At 36.0% G+C, this 24,108-nt stretch overlaps 1 protein-coding gene across 1 annotated transcript in view; it reads left to right on the top strand.

The window, feature by feature from the left end:
* The window catches only part of LOC140169154 (MAM domain-containing glycosylphosphatidylinositol anchor protein 1-like), a 105,700-nt gene that overhangs the window by 22,917 nt on the left and 58,675 nt on the right, over window positions 1-24,108 (top strand). Inside the window, exon 3 of the mRNA XM_072192411.1 lies at window positions 19,272-19,421. Within this exon, the coding sequence (XP_072048512.1) occupies window positions 19,272-19,421 (150 nt within the window). The remainder of the gene's footprint in view (window positions 1-19,271; window positions 19,422-24,108) is intronic.

The raw sequence follows: 24,108 nt of genomic DNA, 5'->3' as shown, positions 1-24,108 counted from the left end.
TGGCTGTGGATTCAACCTACCATGGCGATTTCTGCCATGAAGATATCGGGGCGATGACACTGTGCAACAGATGTCATTAAAATATATCAATCAATCAATCCCTGAAACATATATAGCGCCTAAAACCAAGAAAACTTGCACTAATGCGCTGGACACATACAAAGATCAATCATATGCAAACAAATGAAAAATACATACATGATACCAATTCAAAATATACACAATGAAAAAGAAAGTTAATGCTTATACGCAATTCCAAACAGGTGGTGCTTAACAGGTGATGCTTAAATATACCAAAGTATTGGGGTAAAAGTATTATAATTTATTCCAATACATTAGTAAAATTACCACTTTGAAGAAAGAAAACACAAACTTGATTGTTAGATTGCAGTAAAAAATACTTGTCTTTTCGGACGATGCTTCAAGTTTCAAATAGAGCATGAGAATACAAAAATACATGCGCCAGATATGGTTCCTTAATCACGACATAACCTTTTTCAGCAACTAGTACGAGCCGAGCAAAACTTTGTCACGATCTGTCTGAGTCGTCTAATAGTCTGGTTTAGGTAAAACAATGGTTCAAATACACATCAGAAGTAAACATGGTAAAACTACTGCCACAGTCATTCATTTAAAGTTTGGCAAAGCGCACTGAAGTAAGGATCCGATTATATGATCACATCCCGGGAGCAACTTGGGCCGTATATCAAACCAACATTTCATGTGTGTTTAACATTATATTCTGGTAATCTTTAAAGGAAAACGGTGAAAATGGGTAATTGGGTCTTTTGCTTCACATGGGTTCCCCTGTTTAAAATATTACCTTCAATGATGTTTGATCAAGATTGCCTCTTTTCATCTACGACACGAGTCTTACGATAAGAAAAACAAATCGCGTTACAGTTAAACGTACTTATAGCATGAGTGTATAGCCTATAGCAAACTAAGTGAAAAGAGTACTTCTCAACACCATGAAGTGTCTACCCCATGAGCAATAATGTCTGCCTCTCATCCCACCTACCATATAAATACAACTGAATATCAAGAATATTTAAGAATAATAAATAGCAACAAGTCCCGCTAGACTTTGCAAGGAATTGATTCGATTTGGATGCCTTCCGTTCTGTTTTGTATCCCTGTTTTATTGGCCCCATAGAGTATGATTTTTAGAAAATTGTATAATGTCTTAGCACAAGCAGCATAACTGCGTGTTGTGGCACATCCAGTGCAAGTAACCTCAGTTTTGGACAGATTTAATTAAGATATATCAAAGTAATAGGATGAAAATATTATAACTTTTACCATTAAATTCGTAAATTACCACATTGTAGAAGGAAAACACACATTTGATTGTGAGATCGCAATAAAAATAATTTTCTCTTGGACAATGCTTCAAGTTTCAAATAGAGCATGAGAATACAAAAACACCTGCGCCAGATATGGTTACTTAACCGCGACATTACCTTTTCAACAACTAGTACGAGCCGAGCAAAACTTTGTCACGATCTTTCCGAGTCGTCTAACTCTGTTGATAGTCTGGTTTAGGTAAAACAGTGGCTCAGTTACACATCGGAAGTAAACATGGTAAAACCACTGTCACAGTCATTCATTTAAAGTTTGGCAACGCACGTTGAAGTAAGGATCCGATTATACGATCAAATCCCGGGCGCAACGGGTCATAAAATAATAAACCCAAATTTTCTATGTTTCCGATAATTATTATATTCTGTTTCAAGAAGTTTAAACTGACTTTCAGCACCAAAATTCACTAACCTTGAATTTTCGATGTGTGACACACATCCTCATCAGAAGAAGTCCTAAGATGTTGTGATGGACTTGCCCATTTGTTGACCATTGGCGACTTTTGGTCGAATGAGGGCGTTGTATAACTTACATTTGAGTATTATATTCTGGTAATCTATAAAGGAAATACCGTGAAATAGAGGGAATTAGGTCTTTTTGCTTCACATGGGTTCCCCATTACCTTCAATGATGTTTGATCAAGAATGCCTCTTTTCATCTACGACACGAGTCTCGCAATAAGAAAGAAAAAACAAATCACACTACAGTTAAACGTACTTTTAGCGTGAGTGTATAGCCTATAGCAAACTAAGTGATAAAAGTACTTCTCAACACCATGAAGTGTCTACCCCATGAGCAATAATGTCTGACTCTCATCCCACCTACCATATAAATAACGACTGAATATCAAGAATATTTAAGAATAATACATAGCAACAAGTCCCGCTAGACTTTGCAAGGAATTGATTCGATTTGGATGCCTTCCGTTCTGTTTTGTATCCCTGTTTTATTGGCCCCGTAGAATATGATTTTTAGAAAATTATATATTCTCCGTCGGAAACGTTTATTAATATCTGGGCACGAGCATCGTATCTCAGTGCGGTTGCACTTCCAATGTAGCCATACTGTCAGTTCTGGACAGACGTAAGTCAAGTTAATGTAATAAAAGATTTGAAAATTGTACCATTTTTTTTTTTCTTTTTTTTTATAGAAAATTGTATAGTCTCCGTCGGAAGCGAATATTAATATCTTTTCACGAGCAGCACGACTGCGTGTTGTGTCACATCCAGTGCAAGTAACCTCAGTTTTGAACAGATGTAATTAAAATAATTATATGAAAGTAATGGGATGAAAGTATTATACATTTTAACAACAAATTAGTAAGTACCAATTTGAAAGAAAACACACTTTATTGTTAGATTGCAATTTCTTTTGTACGATGCTTCAAGTTTCAAATAGAGCATGAGAATACAAAAACACCTGCGCCAGATATGGTTCCTTAGCCACGACATTACCTTTTCAACAACTAGTACGAGCCGAGCAAAACTTTGTCACGATCTTTCCGAGTCATCTAACTCTGTTGATAATCTGGTTTAGGTAAAACAATGGGTCAAATACACATCAGAAGTAAACATTGTAAACCTACTGCCACAGTCATTCATTTAAAGTTTGGCAACGCACGTTGAAGTAAGGATCCGATTAGATAATCAAATCCCGGGCGCAACGGGTCATATAATAATAAGCCCAAATGTTCTATGTTTTCGATATTTATTATATTCTGTTTCAAGAAGTTTAAACTGACTTTCAGCACCAAAATTCACTAACCTTGAATTTTTGATGTGTGACACACATCCTCATCAGAAGAAGTCCTAAGATGTTGTGATGGACTTGCCCATTTGTTGACCATTGGCGACTTTTGGTCGAATGAGGGCGTTGTATAACTTAGATTCGAGTATTATATTTTGTTAATTTTAAAGGAAATACCGTGAAATAGAGGTAATTAGGTCTTTTTTTTTCACATGGGTTCCCCATTTTACCTTCAATGATGTTTGATCAAGAATGCCTCTTTTCATCTACGACACGAGTCTCGCAATAAGAAAGAAAAAACAAATCACACTACACCTAAACGTACTTATAGCGTGAGTGTATAGCCTATAGCAAACTAAGTGATAAAAGTACTTCTCAACACCATGAAGTGTCTACCCCATGAGCAATAATGTCTGACTCTCATCCCACCTACCATATAAATAACGACTGAATATCAAGAATATTTAAGAATAATACATAGCAACAAGTCCCGCTAGACTTTGCAAGGAATTGATTCGATTTGGATGCCTTCCGTTCTGTTTTGTATCCTTGTTTTATTGGCCCCGTAGAATATGATTTTTGAAAATTGTCAAGTCTCCGTCGGAAGTGAATATTAATATCTTGGCACGCGTAGCACAACAGATGTCATTAAAATATACCAAAGTAATGGGGTGAAAGTATTATAATTTTTCCAATACATTAGTAAGTTACCACTTTAAAGAAAAAACACACACTTGATTGTTAGATTGGAGTAAAAAATACTTGTCTTTTCGGACGATGCTTCAAGTTTCAAATAGAGCATGAGAATACAAAAATACCTGCGCCAGATATGGTTCTTAGCCACGACATAACCTTTTTCAGCAACTAGTACGAGCCGAGCAAAACTTTGTCACGATCTGTCTGAGTCGTCTAATAGTCTGGTTTAGGTAAAACAATGGTTCAAATACACATCAGAAGTAAACATGGTAAAACTACTGCCACAGTCATTCATTTAAAGTTTGGCAAAGCGCACTGAAGTAAGGATCCGATTATATGATCACATCCCGGGAGCAACTTGGGCCGTATATCAAACAAACATTTCATGTGTGTTTAACATTATATTCTGGTAATCTTTAAAGGAAAACGGTGAAAATGGGTAATTGGGTCTTTTGCTTCACATGGGTTCCCCTGTTTAAAATATTACCTTCAATGATGTTTGATCAAGATTGCCTCTTTTCATCTACGACACGAGTCTTACGATAAGAAAAACAAATCGCGTTACAGTTAAACGTACTTATAGCATGAGTGTATAGCCTATAGCAAACTAAGTGAAAAGAGTACTTCTCAACACCATGAAGTGTCTACCCCATGAGCAATAATGTCTGCCTCTCATCCCACCTACCATATAAATACAACTGAATATCAAGAATATTTAAGAATAATAAATAGCAACAAGTCCCGCTAGACTTTGCAAGGAATTGATTCGATTTGGATGCCTTCCGTTCTGTTTTGTATCCCTGTTTTATTGGCCCCATAGAGTATGATTTTTAGAAAATTGTATAATGTCTTAGCACAAGCAGCATAACTGCGTGTTGTGGCACATCCAGTGCAAGTAACCTCAGTTTTGGACAGATTTAATTAAGATATATCAAAGTAATAGGATGAAAATATTATAACTTTTACCAATAAATTCGTAAATTACCACATTGTAGAAGGAAAACACACATTTGATTGTGAGATTGCAATAAAAATAATTTTCTCTTGGACAATGCTTCAAGTTTCAAATAGAGCATGAGAATACAAAAACACCTGCGCCAGATATGGTTACTTTACCGCGACATTACCTTTTCAACAACTAGTACGAGCCGAGCAAAACTTTGTCACGATCTTTCCGAGTCGTCTAACTCTATTGATAGTCTGGTTTAGGTAAAACAGTGGCTCAATTACACATCGGAAGTAAACATGGTAAAACCACTGTCACAGTCATTCATTTAAAGTTTGGCAACGCACGTTGAAGTAAGGATCCGATTATACGATCAAATCCCGGGCGCAACGGGTCATAAAATAATAAACCCAAATTTTCTATGTTTCCGATAATTATTATATTCTGTTTCAAGAAGTTTAAACTGACTTTCAGCACCAAAATTCACTAACCTTGAATGACACACATCCTCATCAGAAGAAGTCCTAAGATGTTGTGATGGACTTGCCCATTTGTTGACCATTGGCGACTTTTGGTCGAATGAGGGCGTTGTATAACTTACATTTGAGTATTATATTTTGGTATTCTATAAAGGAAATACCGTTAAATAGAGGTAATTAGGTCTTTTTGCTTCACATAGGTTCCCCATTACCTTCAATGATGTTTGATCAAGAATGCCTCTTTTCATCTACGACACGAGTCTCGCAATAAGAAAGAAAAACAAATCACACTACAGTTAAACGTACTTTTAGCGTGAGTGTATAGCCTATAGCAAACTAAGTGATAAAAGTACTTCTCAACACCATGAAGTGTCTACCCCATGAGCAATAATGTCTGACTCTCATCCCACCTACCATATAAATAACGACTGAATATCAAGAATATTTCAGAATAATACATAGCAACAAGTCCCGCTAGACTTTGCAAGGAATTGATTCGATTTGGATGCCTTCCGTTCTGTTTTGTATCCCTGTTTTATTGGCCCCGTAGAATATGATTTTTAGAAAATTGTATATTCTCCGTCGGAAACGTTTATTAATATCTGGGCACGAGCATCGTAACTCAGTGCGGTTGCACTTCCAATGTAGCCATACTGTCAGTTCTGGACAGACGTAAGTCAAGTTAATGTAATAAAAGATTTGAAAATTGTACCATTTTTTTTTTTTTTTTTTATAGAAAATTGTATAGTCTCCGTCGGAAGCGAATATTAATATCTTTTCACGAGCAGCACGACTGCGTGTTGTGTCACATCCAGTGCAAGTAACCTCAGTTTTGAACAGATGTAATTAAAATAATTATATGAAAGTAATGGGATGAAAGTATTATACATTTTAACAACAAATTAGTAAGTACCAATTTGAAAGAAAACACACTTTATTGTTAGATTGCAATAAACAAAAATACTTTTCTTTTGTACGATGCTTCAAGTTTCAAATAGAGCATGAGAATACAAAAACACCTGCGCCAGATATGGTTCCTTAGCCACGACATTACCTTTTCAACAACTAGTACGAGCCGAGCAAAACTTTGTCACGATCTTTCCGAGTCATCTAACTCTGTTGATAATCTGGTTTAGGTAAAACAATGGGTCAAATACACATCAGAAGTAAACATTGTAAACCTACTGCCACAGTCATTCATTTAAAGTTTGGCAACGCACGTTGAAGTAAGGATCCGATCAGATAATCAAATCCCGGGCGCAACGGGTCATATAATAATAAGCCCAAATGTTCTATGTTTTCGATATTTATTATATTCTGTTTCAAGAAGTTTAAACTGACTTTCAGCACCAAAATTCACTAACCTTGAATTTTCGATGTGTGACACACATCCTCATCAGAAGAAGTCCTAAGATGTTGTGATGGACTTGCCCATTTGTTGACCATTGGCGACTTTTGGTCGAATGAGGGCGTTGTATAACTTAGATTCGAGTATTATATTTTGTTAATTTTTAAAGGAAATACCGTGAAATAGAGGTAATTAGGTCTTTTTGCTTCACATGGGTTCCCCATTTTACCTTCAATGATGTTTGATCAAGAATGCCTCTTTTCATCTACGACACGAGTCTCGCAATAAGACAGAAAAAACAAATCACACTACAGCTAAACGTACTTATAGCGTGAGTGTATAGCCTATAGCAAACTAAGTGATAAAAGTACTTCTCAACACCATGAAGTGTCTACCCCATGAGCAATAATGTCTGACTCTCATCCCACCTACCATATAAATAACGACTGAATATCAAGAATATTTAAGAATAATACATAGCAACAAGTCCCGCTAGACTTTGCAAGGAATTGATTCGATTTGGATGCATTCCGTTCTGTTTTGTATCCTTGTTTTATTGGCCCCGTAGAATATGATTTTAGAAAATTGTCAAGTCTCCGTCGGAAGTGAATATTAATATCTTGGCACGCGTAGCACAACAGATGTCATTAAAATATACCAAAGTAATGGGGTGAAAGTATTATAATTTTCCAATACATTAGTAAGTTACCACTTTAAAGAAAAAACACACACTTTATTGTTAGATTGGAGTAAAAAATACTTGTCTTTTCGGACGATGCTTCAAGTTTCAAATAGAGCATGAGAATACAAAAATACAGATATGGTTCCTTAATCACGACATTACCTTTTTCAGCAACTAGCACACGACGAATAAAACTTTGTCACGATCTGTCTGAGTCGTCTAATGGTCTGGTTTAGGTAAACAATGGTTCAAATACACATCAGAAGTAAACATGGTAAAACTACTGCCACAGTCATTCATTTAAAGTTTGGCAAAGCGCACTGAAGTAAGGATCCGATTATATGATCACATCCCGGGGGCAACTTGGGCCGTATATCAAAACAACATTTCATGTGTGTTTAACATTATATTCTGGTAATCTTTAAAGGAAAACGGTGAAAAATGGGTAATTGGGTAATTGGGTCTTTTGCTTCACATGGGTTCCCCTGTTTAAAATATTACCTTCAATGATGTTTGATCTAGCACTTGTTCAGTGCCTAGTATATCAGTATATGGGACCATGACAACCCCTCTCTGACATTACAAAATCCACCAGTCCTATACCCGCTGGCGCGCCTCGCTGGCCGCTTCGCGGCCATGCGCGCTTCGCGCGCACCCCCTCGAGGAACTAGATCTAGTTCTAGTTTGATCAAGATTGCCTCTTTTCATCTACGACACGAGTCTTATAGAAAAACAAATCACACTACAGTTAAACGTACTTATAGCATGAGTGTATAGCCTATAGCAAACTAAGTGATAAAAGTACTTCTCAACACCATGAAGTGTCTACCCCATGAGCAATAATGTCTGACTCTCATCCCACCTACCATATAAATAACGACTGAATATCAAGAATATTTAAGAATAATACATAGCAACAAGTCCCGGTAGACTTTGCAAGGAATTGATTCGATTTGGATGCCTTCCGTTCTGTTTTGTATACCTGTTTTATTGGCCCCGTGGAATATGATTTTTAGAAAATTGTATAGTCTCCGTCGGAGGCGAAAATATCTTGGCACGCGTTGCACAACTGAACTGAGTGTGGTGGCACATCCAGTGCAAGTATCCTCAGTTTTGAACAGATGTACTTAAAATATATCAGAAAAAGTGATGGAATGAAAGTATTATAAATTTTATCAATAAATTCGTTATTTACCACTATGAAGAAAGAAAACACACACTTAATTGTTAGATTGCAATAAAGAATACTTGTCTTTTGAACTATGCTTCATGTTTCAAATAGACCATGAGAATAAAACCACCTGCGCCAGATATGGTTCCTTACTCACGATATTACCTTTTCAACAACTTGTGCGAGAAGAGTAAAACTTTGTCACGATCTGTCTGAGTCGTCTAACTCTGTTAATAGTCTTGTTTAGGTAAAACAATAGGCCAAATTTACATTTGAAGTAAACATGGTAAAACCACTGTCATAGCCATTCATTTAAAGTTTGGCAACGCACATTGAAGTAAGGATCCGATTATATGATCATATCCCGGGCCCAAATCGGGTCATATTGTCACGGACCAGGGGTTTTGGAAAATGAATAAAAGTCCGACTTATGACGAAGTCGGACAATTCCCTGGCCGTGGGTAGCGTGGCCGAAAGGAACAGAAACAAAAGGTGATGCGGCGGGAAAATTTGAATAATAATGAGCACAGCGAAGCACAATAAAGTTCTATTAAAGACAATAAAATATAGCATATCAGACAAAAATATTTAATTATCAAGTTCATTTTTTTTTTCATATATTGCACATAATTAATATTTCTATTTCATGATTTTTATTTTATTGATTTGCAAATGTTTTATATAAGCGAACTTTTAACATTTAGACATTTAGAAAACAAAGACATAATGTTGGCATCAAATGGATTTTAAAAAGGAAATGGGCCAAAAATACAAATGAAACCCCGACTTGACCAAAGAAAGCAAAACTAACTAAATAAATCCTAAATTAATTACTAACTTAATCTACTGACGGAAACCTAACCTACAAGCTTCAAAATTAATTTAAATAAAGCACAGGCCTTTGCACATTAATATTTCACAATAAACCAATCACAAAACCACAATAAAGCAATAAATGGGCGGGGTTCTATCTACAAATCTAAAGCCCCCCAAATTTGCAACTGAACTTATTTTGGTGCAGGCACAATCCGCGGTCGGCAGAAACGGGCGGGGCTTTTTATACAGATAGGCGCCCAGCCACCAGTATCTACCGAACGTGCAAACAAATAAACAAAAGCTGAATCAGCAACAAAAGCTGAAAAGCTAAATACACATTCAGCGTATTTTACTGAACAAAATTCAGCGTGTACTGAAAATTTCAGTGTGTATCACTGAACAAAACTCAGCTTTACTCAGCGTATAAATTCAGCATAAATGCACTGAACATTTTTTTTTATCGAGACACAAAATAATAAAAGGCCTAAATTAATTATGAAAATCATCACCAAGTCCAATTTCCTACAAGTGTTGGCTTAAAGGACAAGGTGATAAATAATAAAGGCCTAAATTGATAATAAAAACCAAGACCAAGTCCGATTTCCTACAAGTGTAGGCTTAAAGGACAAGGTAATTAAACAAAAGCACGACAAGGGATGGGTTTTGTGAAAAGGAAGCGGTGACGTTCCAATTACCTGAAAGGGAAGGTAAAAACGTCAACTTCCTAAAAATGCATTCAGAAATACAAATAAGATTTGGAATTACAAGCAAGCTTATCGTGCAAAACAAGTCAGAAAGGGGATCACCCTAGACTCGCCGAGTCTCATGGACGCCGTTCCTATGTCCATCAGACTCGTATTTCCCATTTTGGATGTCAATGGGAAATACACACTTAACGATTTGCGCCGGTTAGAAACTTGAAAAAATATCTTTAAAATTTCATCAATGTATATAAAAGTGGTACCAACCGTATTGTGCTTGCTAATTTAAGACTCGGTTGAAACAAAATTAAGGATCGAAAGCATTTTAGTGTCTAAAAAGGCAAAATTATCGTCAAAGTTCTGCCGAAATCGGCACCCTTGCGAAGGGTTCAGAATTCGAATCGGGAACGAAAATATCCGATCTTTGCGATCAAAAACACAAAATTACAACTTTAAACATACTATTGGCAAAAGACATTATTACCAAACAATACAGAATAGAAAATTTGACATCATTTTCTCAAAATATTGAAAAAATTTGCTCACTAGACATCGAAAAAGTACGCAATCCAATTCCCGTTCAAACGAGTGAGAAACTGAAAGTGCATAATCCCGACTAGATCACCCGGAGTTCAAGACTCCTTTTTAAAGGTGATGCACAAAACTTTTCATGCAGAAATTGCGGCCAACCAAATTTTAATATCAATGAATTATGAAGGAAAAAAAAAAATATAGGCCTAATTAATTTTCTTAATGAAAAGATTTTTGCAACTAAATTTCATGTCTCGAGAAAACAAAATTGCATACCAAAATATCTCCAAACATCCATTTCAAAATCAGTATCAAACATATCCAAAACTTCTACTTCAAATCATCAGAAAACAATTTTTTGCAAAGGCCTGAAATTACTGCCAAAGTATTCTACACTAATTAAATTCCGTCATCCTAAAATTACTTACAACTAACCTAAGAAAAAGATTAAATAAATACCCCAAATTATTTTTATGCAATCTCCGGTCAAGGAAGGGTTTACAGTATAAAAATTAGCTTTGTTTTAGGATGCCAACATTACTCACATTCATCAGCTTTCATACATCCATTTACACACAAAAATCCTGCAGGAAAAAATTTGGCCTCACACTCCCATGTATATCCATCTCGTTCAGTCATCAGCTCACATCCTCCCCAACTAAAAAGAAACATGCATCAAACTCCTAAACAAAATAATCCTTTCCAAATCAATACACAGGCAAACAAAAGAGACAATACAGAAAATGCAAGATGCACCAATCACAGAGTGAGAGAAGCAGTGAAGTGAAGCAAGAGTGAACAATAAAGTAAAAACAGGTGTTCAACAAAAAGATGAAATTGAAAGGAGATGAAAGGTAAAAGGTCAGAAAGTTTCAGATAAAGACAGAGGGCAGCAGAACAAATCAGTAGAAGTAAAAGCAGAGGGTGATGGCACATCCAACATAAAAAAAAAAAAAACATTTTGTAAAATTAATCCAATTATCTATTTGCGACAAAACTCCCCCGCCCAACAAGATTCGTCCCCGAATCTTACTATATAGAAGTAAGTTCAGAGACTTTTTTTTTTATAAAAACAAATTGAAGATGCAAGATGCAACATAAATCAATATTGATCATTGACTATGATGCGAAATGTTCATTGTTCGTTTAAAAAAGGTATGTTGCTGCACAACGCCACCTGTCTGGTACCCGATGTTGAAGAATAGTTTGGTTTGGTAAGTTTGGTCGAAGTTCACTGGACGAACTTGTTAACTTGTTAAACCTGACACAAACTACATCTCAGATTGGTGTTCGAAGCGATGAAAAGATGATCGAAGTAAAGACTTGGTTTTCGAAGAGTCCCTAGAAACGAAGATTTGGTTTAAAGTAAAAGTTCCATTTCTGAAGATAACAGCCCAGCAAATGATATCGATGACGATGTCAGCATTGATAAAAGTCTTAAATATCAGCCACCAGACTGCACACCAAAGAATTGATAACAAAGTTCTTCAAATTCCTTGTTGTATGTAAACCAACCATGTACAAATGTATGTATGGCCATCACGATTGGTAAACAGCTTCAAAAACAAAGTTTATTTCAGGAAGAACTGAAGATGGAGAACAATGTGACAAAGTTCAAGTTTGGTTTGAATTTGACGTTGTTGAAGAAACGCCGGACTCCCAATATCAAAGTTATAACAAAGTTTATTATACGTTGAACTGCTCATCTCGGAAAGTGGTAGCAACTTGAACTGTTCTGTGCCATGTACATCTGAAGTTCTACCCAAAGTTGTTATATCCCACCGCTGCCACCAAAAATTATGTCACGGACCAGGGGTTTTGGAAAATGAATAAAAGTCCGACTTATGACGAAGTCGGACAATTCCCTGGCCGTGGGTAGCGTGGCCGAAAGGAACAGAAACAAAAGGTGATGCGGCGGGAAAATTTGAATAATAATGAGCACAGCGAAACACAATAAAGTTCTATTAAAGACAATAAAATATAGCATATCAGACAAAAATATTTAATTATCAAGTTCATTTTTTTTCATATATTGCACATAATTAATATTTCTATTTCATGATTTTTATTTTATTGATTTGCAAATGTTTTATATAAGCGAACTTTTAACATTTAGACATTTAGAAAACAAAGACATAATGTTGGCATCAAATGGATTTTAAAAGGAAATGGGCCAAAATACAAATGAAACCCCGACTTGACCAAAGAAAGCAAAACTAACTAAATAAATCCTAAATTAATTACTAACTTAATCTACTGACGGAAACCTAACCTACAAGCTTCAAAATTAATTTAAATAAAGCACAGGCCTTTGCACATTAATATTTCACAATAAACCAATCACAAAACCACAATAAAGCAATAAATGGGCGGGGTAAATAATATAATAATAAATCAAAATTTTCTATGTTCCGATAATTATTATATTCTGGCAATCTTTAAAGAAAATATCGTGAAATAGAGGTAATTAGGTGTTTTGCTTCACATGGGTTACCCTGTTTAAAATACTACCTTCAATTATGTTTGATCAAGAATGCCTCTTTTCATCTACGACATGAGTCTCGCAATAAGAAAGAAAAAGCAAATCGCACTACAGCTAAACGTACTTATAGCGTGAGTGTATAGCCTATAGCAAACTAAGTGATAAAAAGTACTTCTCAACACCATGAAGTGTCTACCCCATGAGCAATAATGTCTGACTCTCATCCCACCTACCATATAAATAACGACTGAATATCAAGAATATTTCAGAAAAATACATAGCAACAAGTCCCGCTAGACTTTGCAAGGAATTGATTCGATTTGGATGCCTTCCGTTCTGTTTTGTATCCCTGTTTTATTGGGCCCGTACAATATGATTTTAGAAAATTGTATATTCTCCGTCGGAAACGTTTATTAATATCTGAGCACGAGCATCGTAACTCAGTGCGGTTGCACTTCTATATATAGCCATACTGTCAGTTCTGGACAGACATAAGTAAAATATATCAAGTTAATATGATGAAAGATTTTATAATTCTACCGATAACGTTTCTAATTACCACATTTATATATGGATACTTCTTATATACACTTTTATATATAAATACTTGGTAGAACTCATAAGTCAGGGTGTATAGCCTAGGGTGAGGTCTATGCTCTTTCAAGAAAGAAAACCACACTTTGATTGGTAGAAAACCGCAGGTTGCAATAAAATACTTGTCTTTTCCTGTTTTAAATTGTGAGAGCCTTTGAACATAAACAAAACAACACTTGAATTGTTTAATCGTGACTTAGAAAACAAGCATTGGGCAAGCAAAACTTGGTCACGTTCTGTCTGAGTTGTCGGACATGATTGTCTGGTTTATCTAAAACAAAACGTCAGATACCCATCTGAAGTAAATTCACTGTCACAAAGTTTGTTACAGCACGTTTAAAGTATAGATCCGGCCGGTTGTATTATCAAATCAGCAAAAACAGACAAACAATCGATTGGTTAATATATAAAACAATTATAAATCACTCATCGCGTGCTGCGTCTCTTTCTACCAACTAAAACCGAGTGTTCGTTCGTTCGTTCGTTCGTTAGGTTCGCTCTCGTAGGAGCAGGGTCATTGCTAAAAGCTTGTCCCTCTGGTTGCAAAAAATCTGTTCAAAAGAACAGGAACTGGGTAACTTTTGGTCGCTGTATAAGCCGACCCACTCTGGTTGGTCAATCTGAAGTGACTTCTTGAAGACTTGTGTTTCAGCGTAGCCCCTGTGGCAGCCATGTAAGGCGCGTATCGGTTTTATACTAGCTCGCACTAGTCCGAGTCGTCGGTTCCCTTATAGCAAACTGCCAAGTCTTGTGAATAGTAAATTATTCCCCAGTCCGTTAACCGGTCAAGCCAGTACAACGAACCATAATGGGATAATGTTACTATTCGGTATAACTTTGGTTCGACCTTATGCTGCTGGAAAGCTCGGGATAGCTTGGGTGCTTCGACACAACAGGTAGGCTCATGTGCAGTGACACGGCGGTATGCACATTCAAACGTCTAGCTGTTGCCGCCCTCGTCACTATCCTTAACCTTCTTAGCGCAATAGGTCTTGCCTCTATTGTACCTTCACGTGCTCGTACCGTAGTCACTTCCCGACCGCCACTCACGACGAGTCGGTGACTGATGATGATTGATTGAAATCTACGCCCTTTATATATAATGACACGAAGTATTTTATGACACGAAGTAACCGTTATTGTACGTGATCGACGCACATTCCTGACCACATTAAAACTAGTGGGAACAGGTGTTTTGACCGTTAGATAGGTGCTAAAACATGAAACTAATTGAAATTAAAAATTGAAAACACAATAAGAGTACAGGTGTCGGCTGGTCAAATCGGTAACTTGGGATTAATTAAGGCCATAAGTTGTGAGATACAAGTGTCGATAATGAGTTCCATTATGGTCTACTTGCGTACATCCAGGTACATTTAATGCGATAACTTGTGAAGAATGCGTGGTCAGACTGTCACAACACTTTTTGCATCTTAATGTTGATTTAATTTTTAAAGTTGTACGATTGTGTCACCTTGACGCGTGTGCAATAAGCCATTAGATGATCGTTGGTCAATCTTCCGATGCTAATGGCTGTTATAACACCAAACAAGTATATAATGTCACTTCGATACCTTACGCTGAATTTATACTCGATCGCTAAGCGAATGCGATGAACAACTTTTGGAAATGGGCAATCGAATTTTTAGGGCGCTGACATTTCAGCCTCTAGTATAGACAGGATGTCTGGAAAAGTGACCTTTGGCACAGCGAGTGGTCTTCCTATATATTTCAATTGGAAACGCGGGATGCAATTTTTCTAGCAAATTTGTAATTTTTTGCAAATTTGTAGTACTATTGTAAGAGTTTCCGTCGATAACTTTTTTTCCGTCGGTAAAAACTTCCAAAATTTAGTTCTTGAAAACATACCAAAAACAGAATCCCCCAATGTGTAACTAAGTTGCCTTATACATTTTTAGCGATTTTGATGAAATTTGTCTCAGCACATCTACTGACCACTTGGTGGTCTTGGAATGGCGGCGCCCATGGGTCACGTGGGCATTAAATGTAGTGCCTTTTATTAAATAGCCTATGGTGACTGATCATGACATTTTGAAATGTAAACATTTTAACTTTGTAGAACTTTGGAACAGTGATGTTATCATGTTGGTATCTAACTTGCTTGAATATGATATTGACAAAAGTGTGTAAAATTCTTTACACTTTTGGTTATAAATTTCAAATGATAGCATTTCTTTAATTATTACCACGAATTGGTACTTTCTATTTGTTTTTGAATGAAACAATCCGTAGTGTGATTTTCTAATAATGGATTAAAAACGCTCAAAGTGTATCAAACTTCGAAACATAAAACAATTTCACCAACCAACGATACCCCTACATACCCCACACTCGTGAGGGCATACGCACCTTCTATCCACATCCCTTAACGCACACCCGAAAGCGGGACTTCACAAAAACAAACAACAACAACAACATCACGACGCCATATGATGATAAAATAAGGCCAATGTAATTAGCAATATTGATAGCAGCGTGCACTTACCGCTGACCGGTGAATCGTGCACAAATTCAACTTATATTAGAATTTGTTTTTCTTATAAATTTTAGTTCGTTAGTCTCTGCATTAATTCTCATGCTGCATTTACTTTATATCTGTACTACAATTTGCCTATATTATTAATGCGTACTGGGCATAGCCTTCAACAGAAAAGTTTTAAGACATGTTCTCAAAATATCAAGAGCTATCCAGAGAGCATCTGAACCAATACTAGGCTTGTTTGTACTTATTTTAATGCATTTTTGACGCTGATTTCAGATTTGGTCATGAAAATGTATAATTCTGACATTTTTGAATTTTCTTCTTTTTTTTTTTTTTTTTTTTATTTAAAATTGTCGTCTGCAGTCAACACCTGCGTGGAAAGAGTTAAACTACCATTTTTTACGCAATCGGATGCAACCAGATCAAAGGAAGCAATTTTGACATTTGCGTTATTGTCATCCTCAATTCACACTGTAACCAAGTGTACTACTACTGAAAACCTTACATTCCTAGCATAATTAGTTGCCAAGTTATTAGCTTTTATCATGCAATATATCATAATGTCATTGTTTTTTACTTCATATATTTGTCTATATCTCAATTTAACAATTGCCACCTTTGGGCTGAGCGCTGCTATGATCAGGTCGTGTCACATTTGATAATTACAACACAAATGAAGCTTTCCTTAGAATCAGTCATAATTGAATTGAAATAGTAATCTGCGCTGGCGTCACAAAAAATCATTACGCTATAACTGTTTCCTTTTTGTCTGGCGTGTAGTCTATTTATTCCGTCATATATACTACGGCATCTCTTTAACAGGTGATAATGACCTGATTATGGTATTTTCAAATTTCTTTAAACACCCAAGTTAAAATACGGTATCTGAATAGAAATAACAAAGCATTTACTGCCTTTTAAGCGGAAGCAGAATAGTGTTTGAATCAGTCTGTTATCAAAGTAGAAATGAAGTATCTCCAAGGAAATAGTGTAGCAAATACTGTGTTCTTATCTGGGATGCAGATATGTTTTAACGTGTGATTGTAATTGGCTTAATTTGTTTCAAAACTAGAACATAATATTAATTTTGTTCGTGATGCAGTGCAGATGCTGGTCTTTGTACTTGGGTAGAGCAACTATAAATCGCTATATCATTGTCAGCTTCCAGGGATGCTGTGTACTTTTATACACTGTTTATTCCATCGATTCTTATTATAGGACCGATTCATTCATGCAGTTTGATGCGAAATTACACAAAATAATTACATAAAGAATCGACCCAAATTTGGTCTCCAATTTGCTTTTCTTAACTGATAGAAATTTTTGGCATTTTCCCGAAAGCGTTTGCAATTGAAACCGAGATTACGTCATCCTCGATACGTCAACCATGTGCACATCGGAGGTTTCAATGCAAAGGCTTTTGGGACACTTTCAAAAAGTAATAGTCAAGCCATCGCTCGCTTTCTGCATCGCTATGCTTATTTTTGTAGTATAAACAATCAGTCGCCGATATCGTGCATGAGACCAAGATCAAATTCACCAATATTTCAATCTAGGAAGACTAAAAAATGCCACACAAATGTCAATGATTGTCTAATTTTACCGAGCTAAATGTATTGAAGCAATTTATCAAAATTTGGACGCAAGTAATAATTTCCTGTAATTTTATCAGCGCATATGGAAAATCAATTTCAGTCAATACAAACGTTCCATTTCCTAGGATAAGTATTATTTTTATATGATAGAAAATATGCTACTCTGAATTGTGTAACAGGTATTTCTCATCGGAAATTATGGACGCGTTCAAACCGCATTTAAATCATCTGTACAATAGATAAGATAATTCCCTCAGTTAACTGCCAATGGGGAGCGCAAATGCATCCTTCCCCGTTTTACGAAGACATACTAGCATTTCCTGTGCTAAAAGAACTCAGGTTGGCTAAACACTTTATACCCTATCAGGCTACATCCGCGCTACTAGATCACATTTCTGGCCTGTCCTACTTGTGCTATAACCCGTAGCGGGAATAATCAGAATATTCTAACACCTTTTGCATGGTTGAAAAGAAGGTAATGGCGAGCGAGATTTGTTGTGCTTCACTTGTGTTTTAAAGTGAGCTTATGATTATCAAAAGTCATTTGTATGATTTTGCTTCTTTCTAAACTAACTTTTATCATTATTTTTTTCATTTCATTCATTCATATATATTCTTTCTTTCTTTTCTTTGGTTCATTTCTTTCATCAGGTAAATATGAAATTTCTACGATATTTTTGCAAATGAGTTCAAAATGATATTGAAGACTTCTTGAGTTTGTGCAATAGTAAATTTGGATTAAATTATAAATTAAAAAGAGTACAGAAATGCCGAAAAATAGCACAAACCACCATATTCTTAAGTCCGCAAAAGTTCAATTTTACACACTAATACTGTATACGTGTGGAAAATAGAACAGTGGCATGGTTGATAATATAAATATTGCATGCTGAGCTGGGGTGGGAAGAGTACTACCAAAAATATTATGAAACACCGTCACGAAACAATGGCTTTATCAGGCAGCAAACAAAAGCAAAGGCTTTACTATAATAAGCGCCGCCTATTTTTTGTCTCCTTAACTAAACTTCCCTCACTCTTTCAACATCATTAATAGGCTAATTTTATAGTGATAATATATTATGTAACATTACCCTGCATGTATGCACGTTTTTACAAATAAAATAACATAATGTTGTATAAAAATATCTATCTCATATGTAGACTATGCAAAAAAGTGTAACACTCTCATGAATTCGTAAAAATTATTTGAAATTTAAAAGCCATTTATCTGTTATGTTTAAGAAAACCTCTCATCCGCAAAGAATGTGAAATCTGTGAGTCCATTTAGTGCACCTTTGTTAATGAACACGGCAAAAATGAACAAAGAAGGAAAAGTGTTCTATTAACTGGCTTTAATTGTAGCTCCAGGCGAGCTGTTAAAAGTCCACCTTTATCCACAAAAGGATACAGCTTTTCTCCATCACTGTACCTCCAAACATAAAGTCATAAATAGATGAAACCCTCATCATATTTTAGGATAATTACAGCCCACTCCGCTCCACACTTAACGAAAAAGTCCCCCATCATACATTTTCACCTCTCCATTCGTTCTATTCCCACATAACCTCATGAAAATTAATACCTTTTATATTAACCAGTTTTTACCTTTCCTCTGTTAGCTCCTGATGAACCCTATTTCGATCCTGCTGGATGCTCTGAGATTAAACGATCACCGCAACAAGGACAGACCGTCTCCCTGGGATGCAAAGTGAACCAATTGGGAACCAATCAGATCACTTGGCTTAAGACGATCAAGGGACATCCTACTAGTAAGTACTAATATTTAAAAACGTAGTATCCACAAACATGTTATAAAGCAGATGATGTCTTCTTGCACTAGCACAGCTCAGCCAGATTCCTGATTGTGCCAATTTTGTTCATTGTTATTCCTGATGGGACCTGATTCAGTATTATCAGAGAAACACATACATTCACCACTCCTGATAATTCCTGAAACTTCCTCATGATGAGCGGCTAAAGAGGATTACATAGTTGTGAAATGTTCTATTATTATGTTGTCAGTAGTATATAATACGCCGTAGAAGTGACGTCATAATCGGATTAACTACCATAGCAATAGATGAATACAATTTTTGAATAGACCGCCCTGCACTACAAGCAGATTGCACTAATCACCTGTGTATGGGGAGGGCGAGTTAGTGTAGTGGTCTTCTCACTCGCTTCTCACCACTGTGGCCCGGGTTCAATTCCCCGCGGTGCCACATGTGAGTTTGGTTGCCGATCCATGCTCGTCCTCGCAGGTTTTCCCCGGGTGCTCCGGTTTTCCTCCTGCTTCTAAAATCGGACCTCTTCCCATATTCCTGTCCCGTCATATCTGGAGGCATCCCTTGAATTTAGTAGCCCCTGAGCACTATTGGGTTTAGCCTGGCTTCGGCCGAATGTTATAAATAAAATAAAAAATAAATATGTCAGCAAAAATAGATTGAATACAATACCGCTCTTTTCAAAGATACTTATCTTACAGGTGCGAGTGATCAGCCTTTCATTTGACATCTATATGGTTCAATGCATCGGTACCGCGTGAACGTTGTAGTGCAGGGCGGAATAGTCAAAAGTGTATTCATCTATTGCTATGGTAGTTAATCTAATTAACTACGTCACTTCTACGGCGTATTGGGTTACTTAACTTTAAGCATGAATGATCACAATTATGAATATCCTTTGTGCTAATTAAAAACCGATCAAATAGTAAGTAACCTTTTCATATAAAGCATATATATCATTCGATTTCATAGCCAATAATTTGTATTTGCATTTCAGCTACCTCAAATAAGTAACATTAGATCACAAATCCTTAACCAGGAATGACAAGGAAAAACATGTGTGGCAATAAATGATTCTAAAACAGATTTCCATGTTTGTCATGATTTTTGTCCTTGTTCCTGATGCTGTATTAGGCAGTGCTTGGAAATCCACAAAGAATATATCCCATGATCAAAAAGGAATGCAAGGGAACATTAAGGGAAAATATTGGTACAATTAGGAAAACTGGCTGTGCTAGTGAATTGCTTGATCTCAACACAAAATTAAGAATTACCTTATGTTTTGGTCCCCACACATTCGTCAGAAGACTTTCATCCCCTGGAGCAGATAAGTGATGGTTTGTTTATTCTAATGTTAGTTACCTCATTCAAACGGAAAACAATTTGAGGTACACCTCAATTTTGTGTTGACATAGCGGGTCAAAATAACAATATATATGATAAGGGTGTTAGCTAGCCACCCGTTCACATGTCAATTTGGATGGGCAGTTTACTCCTGGGACATGCAAAATTAAAGCCGGCGGTTATAAATGCTAAATTCTAAAAATAATGCTTATATAAGTTATGTAAACTCAAAATAAGCCGAAACTAATCAATCAAGGCTATAGCAATAGCTATTTGAACTCACTGAACACCCAGAAGGTGAGAAGTTTGGTTTATATTTTCAAAGTTAAATTTTGGACAGGCACTTGTCAAAATCTAGTTAAAACCCTGATTATGATGTCAATATTGTGTAACAACTGACACCTATTGACTTTTATACAGAAACTATATATAAAGTTTTGTTGTGTAATAAACGTTCCAGTTAAATTCCTATCATTAACCTGTTGTATGTTGCATTCAGCCGTTACTGATGATCAAGGCTATCAAATGCCTTCTCATAATCCACAAATCCTAAAACTGAGGTTGAAGCCGTATTCTATTACTTTCTCAATATATTCTTTGTGCTATGTATTAATAAGTAAACATTTTTGTCCAATATAATTGTGTCTATTTCACGAGAAACATGTTCATACAAATAAAAGATAAAAGATGTTTGTTTGTGAGTTTGTTTGTGTGTTATCTTATGTATTTGGTTGCTTTGTTGTCATAATGATATTTTTATTTACATCAGCAAGGACATCCTGCATCCGAAAAACCTAAATTTCTAGCTATGATGTTTATAAGTACTTTAATTGTGAACAATACTTTACATAATCAATATAATCATTGGAATGAATTAGTGGTAAATTAAAGGTTGAAAATTGGAACAATATGAATACTTAACCTTGATATTCATACGATCATAAAAGTGCAAGAATATGAGTCATATGTCGGTGTTGTTCAATTTGTACTTTTTAATCACATTAATTACCTATTTGCGAAGACTATACTTTATTGAACACCGCGTTCATATTGACTAATATTATTTTAAGATTTTGAACTACTGTAGTGCCCTTTTAGACACTTAATAAGAACCAGTTGTGGGATTTTTGTTTGTTTATTTGTAGGTTTTCTTCACATTTTCCAAAATCGATTCTTCCGATATCAGTCTCATTTAGCTTGATTAAATCACACATTATACAATGTATACATTTATGCAGTGTGAATTAATCAAATACCTCAGGTTTATTCTTGGCTTAACAACATTACCGAGCTAAATTTCTCTACATTATGATTAATATGATTTGCTGCAATAGCTGCCTCATATCAAAGCTAATTGTAACTAAAGGAAAGCCGAAAGTGAACGCATGAGAGAAAAACTACTGTATGAAAACAAGAATTGTAACGCCTATCTTATGTTGGAGAGATCGACCAAATGATGCAAATATATAGGGTCCAAAACTTATAAGTTCCCCCTAGTGCTTTTTAAAAGTAATCGAAAATTATTCAATGAAATGTAAAATTGTAAAAATTTATGAGTAACCATATTTGTTTTACAAATCTGGACCAATTTGTAGTGTCACACATCATTGCGTTCGGTCACAATCGTTCATTTTGTAAATAAAGTTGCACCTGAATCCATAGGAGTCAATTGTCAAACAATACAGTATGGCAGGCCTGTTTATGTGTTTGTAATGGAAATAAAACTTAACGTCTAAGATGTTCAGTAGCCGACTGTATTGTTTGCGAGTTGAATCCTAAGGACTCAGGTGCAATTTTTAACACTGTTAAAAACGGTATCTTTTTTTACATAATAACCCATTGTGACTGAACGCAATGATGGGTGACGCTATAATTTGGTCCATATGTGTAAAACAAATAGGGCTATCCATACCTTTTTACACGTTTGCATTTCGTTAAATGTTTTTCGACTTATTTTCAAAAGTATTTAGAGGGGAACGTATAAGTTGTGGACCCTATATAAACACAATCGTTAAGTAAATGAGGTAAAATTTGACATATGGCAGCTATTGCAGTTAGAACAACTTAATACTGGAGTAGCGTAATGAAAGGTGATTTGTATTGCTTAAGGTCATATACTGGTCAATCACACCAACGTATGCCAAGAGGCGAATCATTAAATAAGTGGAATTGTAAATGACTCTAATTGATGTGATAAATGAGCGGTTATTAGAGTGTATGCTTTCCAGCCCCAAGACCTAAGCGGTCATGAACACTACATGTAGAGACACTGTGTTTATTGAGAGGCCTTATAGCCTATATGCTCGTGTACATGATCGGTCTCAGATATTGGCTATGTCTGATGATACACAGAAGATTGATACCAATTTCTTGGTGTAGATTATTCATCCAGTTGGTAAATCAAGAGTACAGAAATAAATCAAATACTGGAACTTACGTTTCGTTAACACGACGTTTCGTCCGAAACAATCGGACATCATCAGGCGACTGAATTAGGTAGATTGGTCACGTGAGAGACGGCGATCAATTCCCTTCAGTGCCTAGTCCCATGCGTGCGAGAGTTGAAAGCGTAGTCCTCCTGTTCTGTTCAGCGACGGTCTTTCGACTCTCTCCCAGACGGCTTCGCGCACACCCCTTTCAAACCAGCGTTCCTCCTTGGCCAGAATGATGACGTCTTCCGTCTCACGTGACCAATCGACCTAATTCAGTCACCTGATGATGTCCGATGGTTTCGGACGAAACGTCGTGTTAACGAAACGTAAGTTCCAGTATTTGATTTATTTCTGTACTATTGATACCAATTTGTTAAATATTATCTATCTGTCTGCGCTGTGGATACACGTACGCGCTTTCACTTGATGTATTTGGGCAAAAAAGTGATATTTTCTTTTTATCTTACACTATTATAAAAGAATACAAATATAAGTTGCTGAGAGGCCTTATAGCCTACATGCTCGTGAACAAGTACTCTGATCGGTCTCAGATATTGGCTGTGAACAAGTACTCTGATCGGTCTCAGATATTGGCAATGTCTGATACACTGAAGATTGATACCAATTTGTTAAAAATTATCTATCTGTCAAAATTTGCTGTTGAGTTTTTATGTGAGTTTGTTTTGTATTACACCGTTTGCTGTTGTTTTGCGCTGTGGATACACGTACGCGCTTTAACTTGATAGAAATAATTAGAAGTATTTGAGCAAAAAAGTGATATTTTCTCTTTCACTTACACTCTTATAAAAGAATAGAAATAATGGTTGCTGAGAGTCTTTATATCCTACATGTACTCTGAGCGGTCTCAGATATTGGCAATGTCTGATACACCGAAG

The sequence above is a fragment of the Amphiura filiformis genome, chromosome 14 (assembly GCF_039555335.1).
Source record: "Amphiura filiformis chromosome 14, Afil_fr2py, whole genome shotgun sequence".
In the NCBI taxonomy this organism is placed as follows: domain Eukaryota; kingdom Metazoa; phylum Echinodermata; class Ophiuroidea; order Amphilepidida; family Amphiuridae; genus Amphiura; species Amphiura filiformis.
Note: the sequence above shows the minus strand (reverse complement) of the source record. Positions and strands in the feature narration are given on the sequence as shown.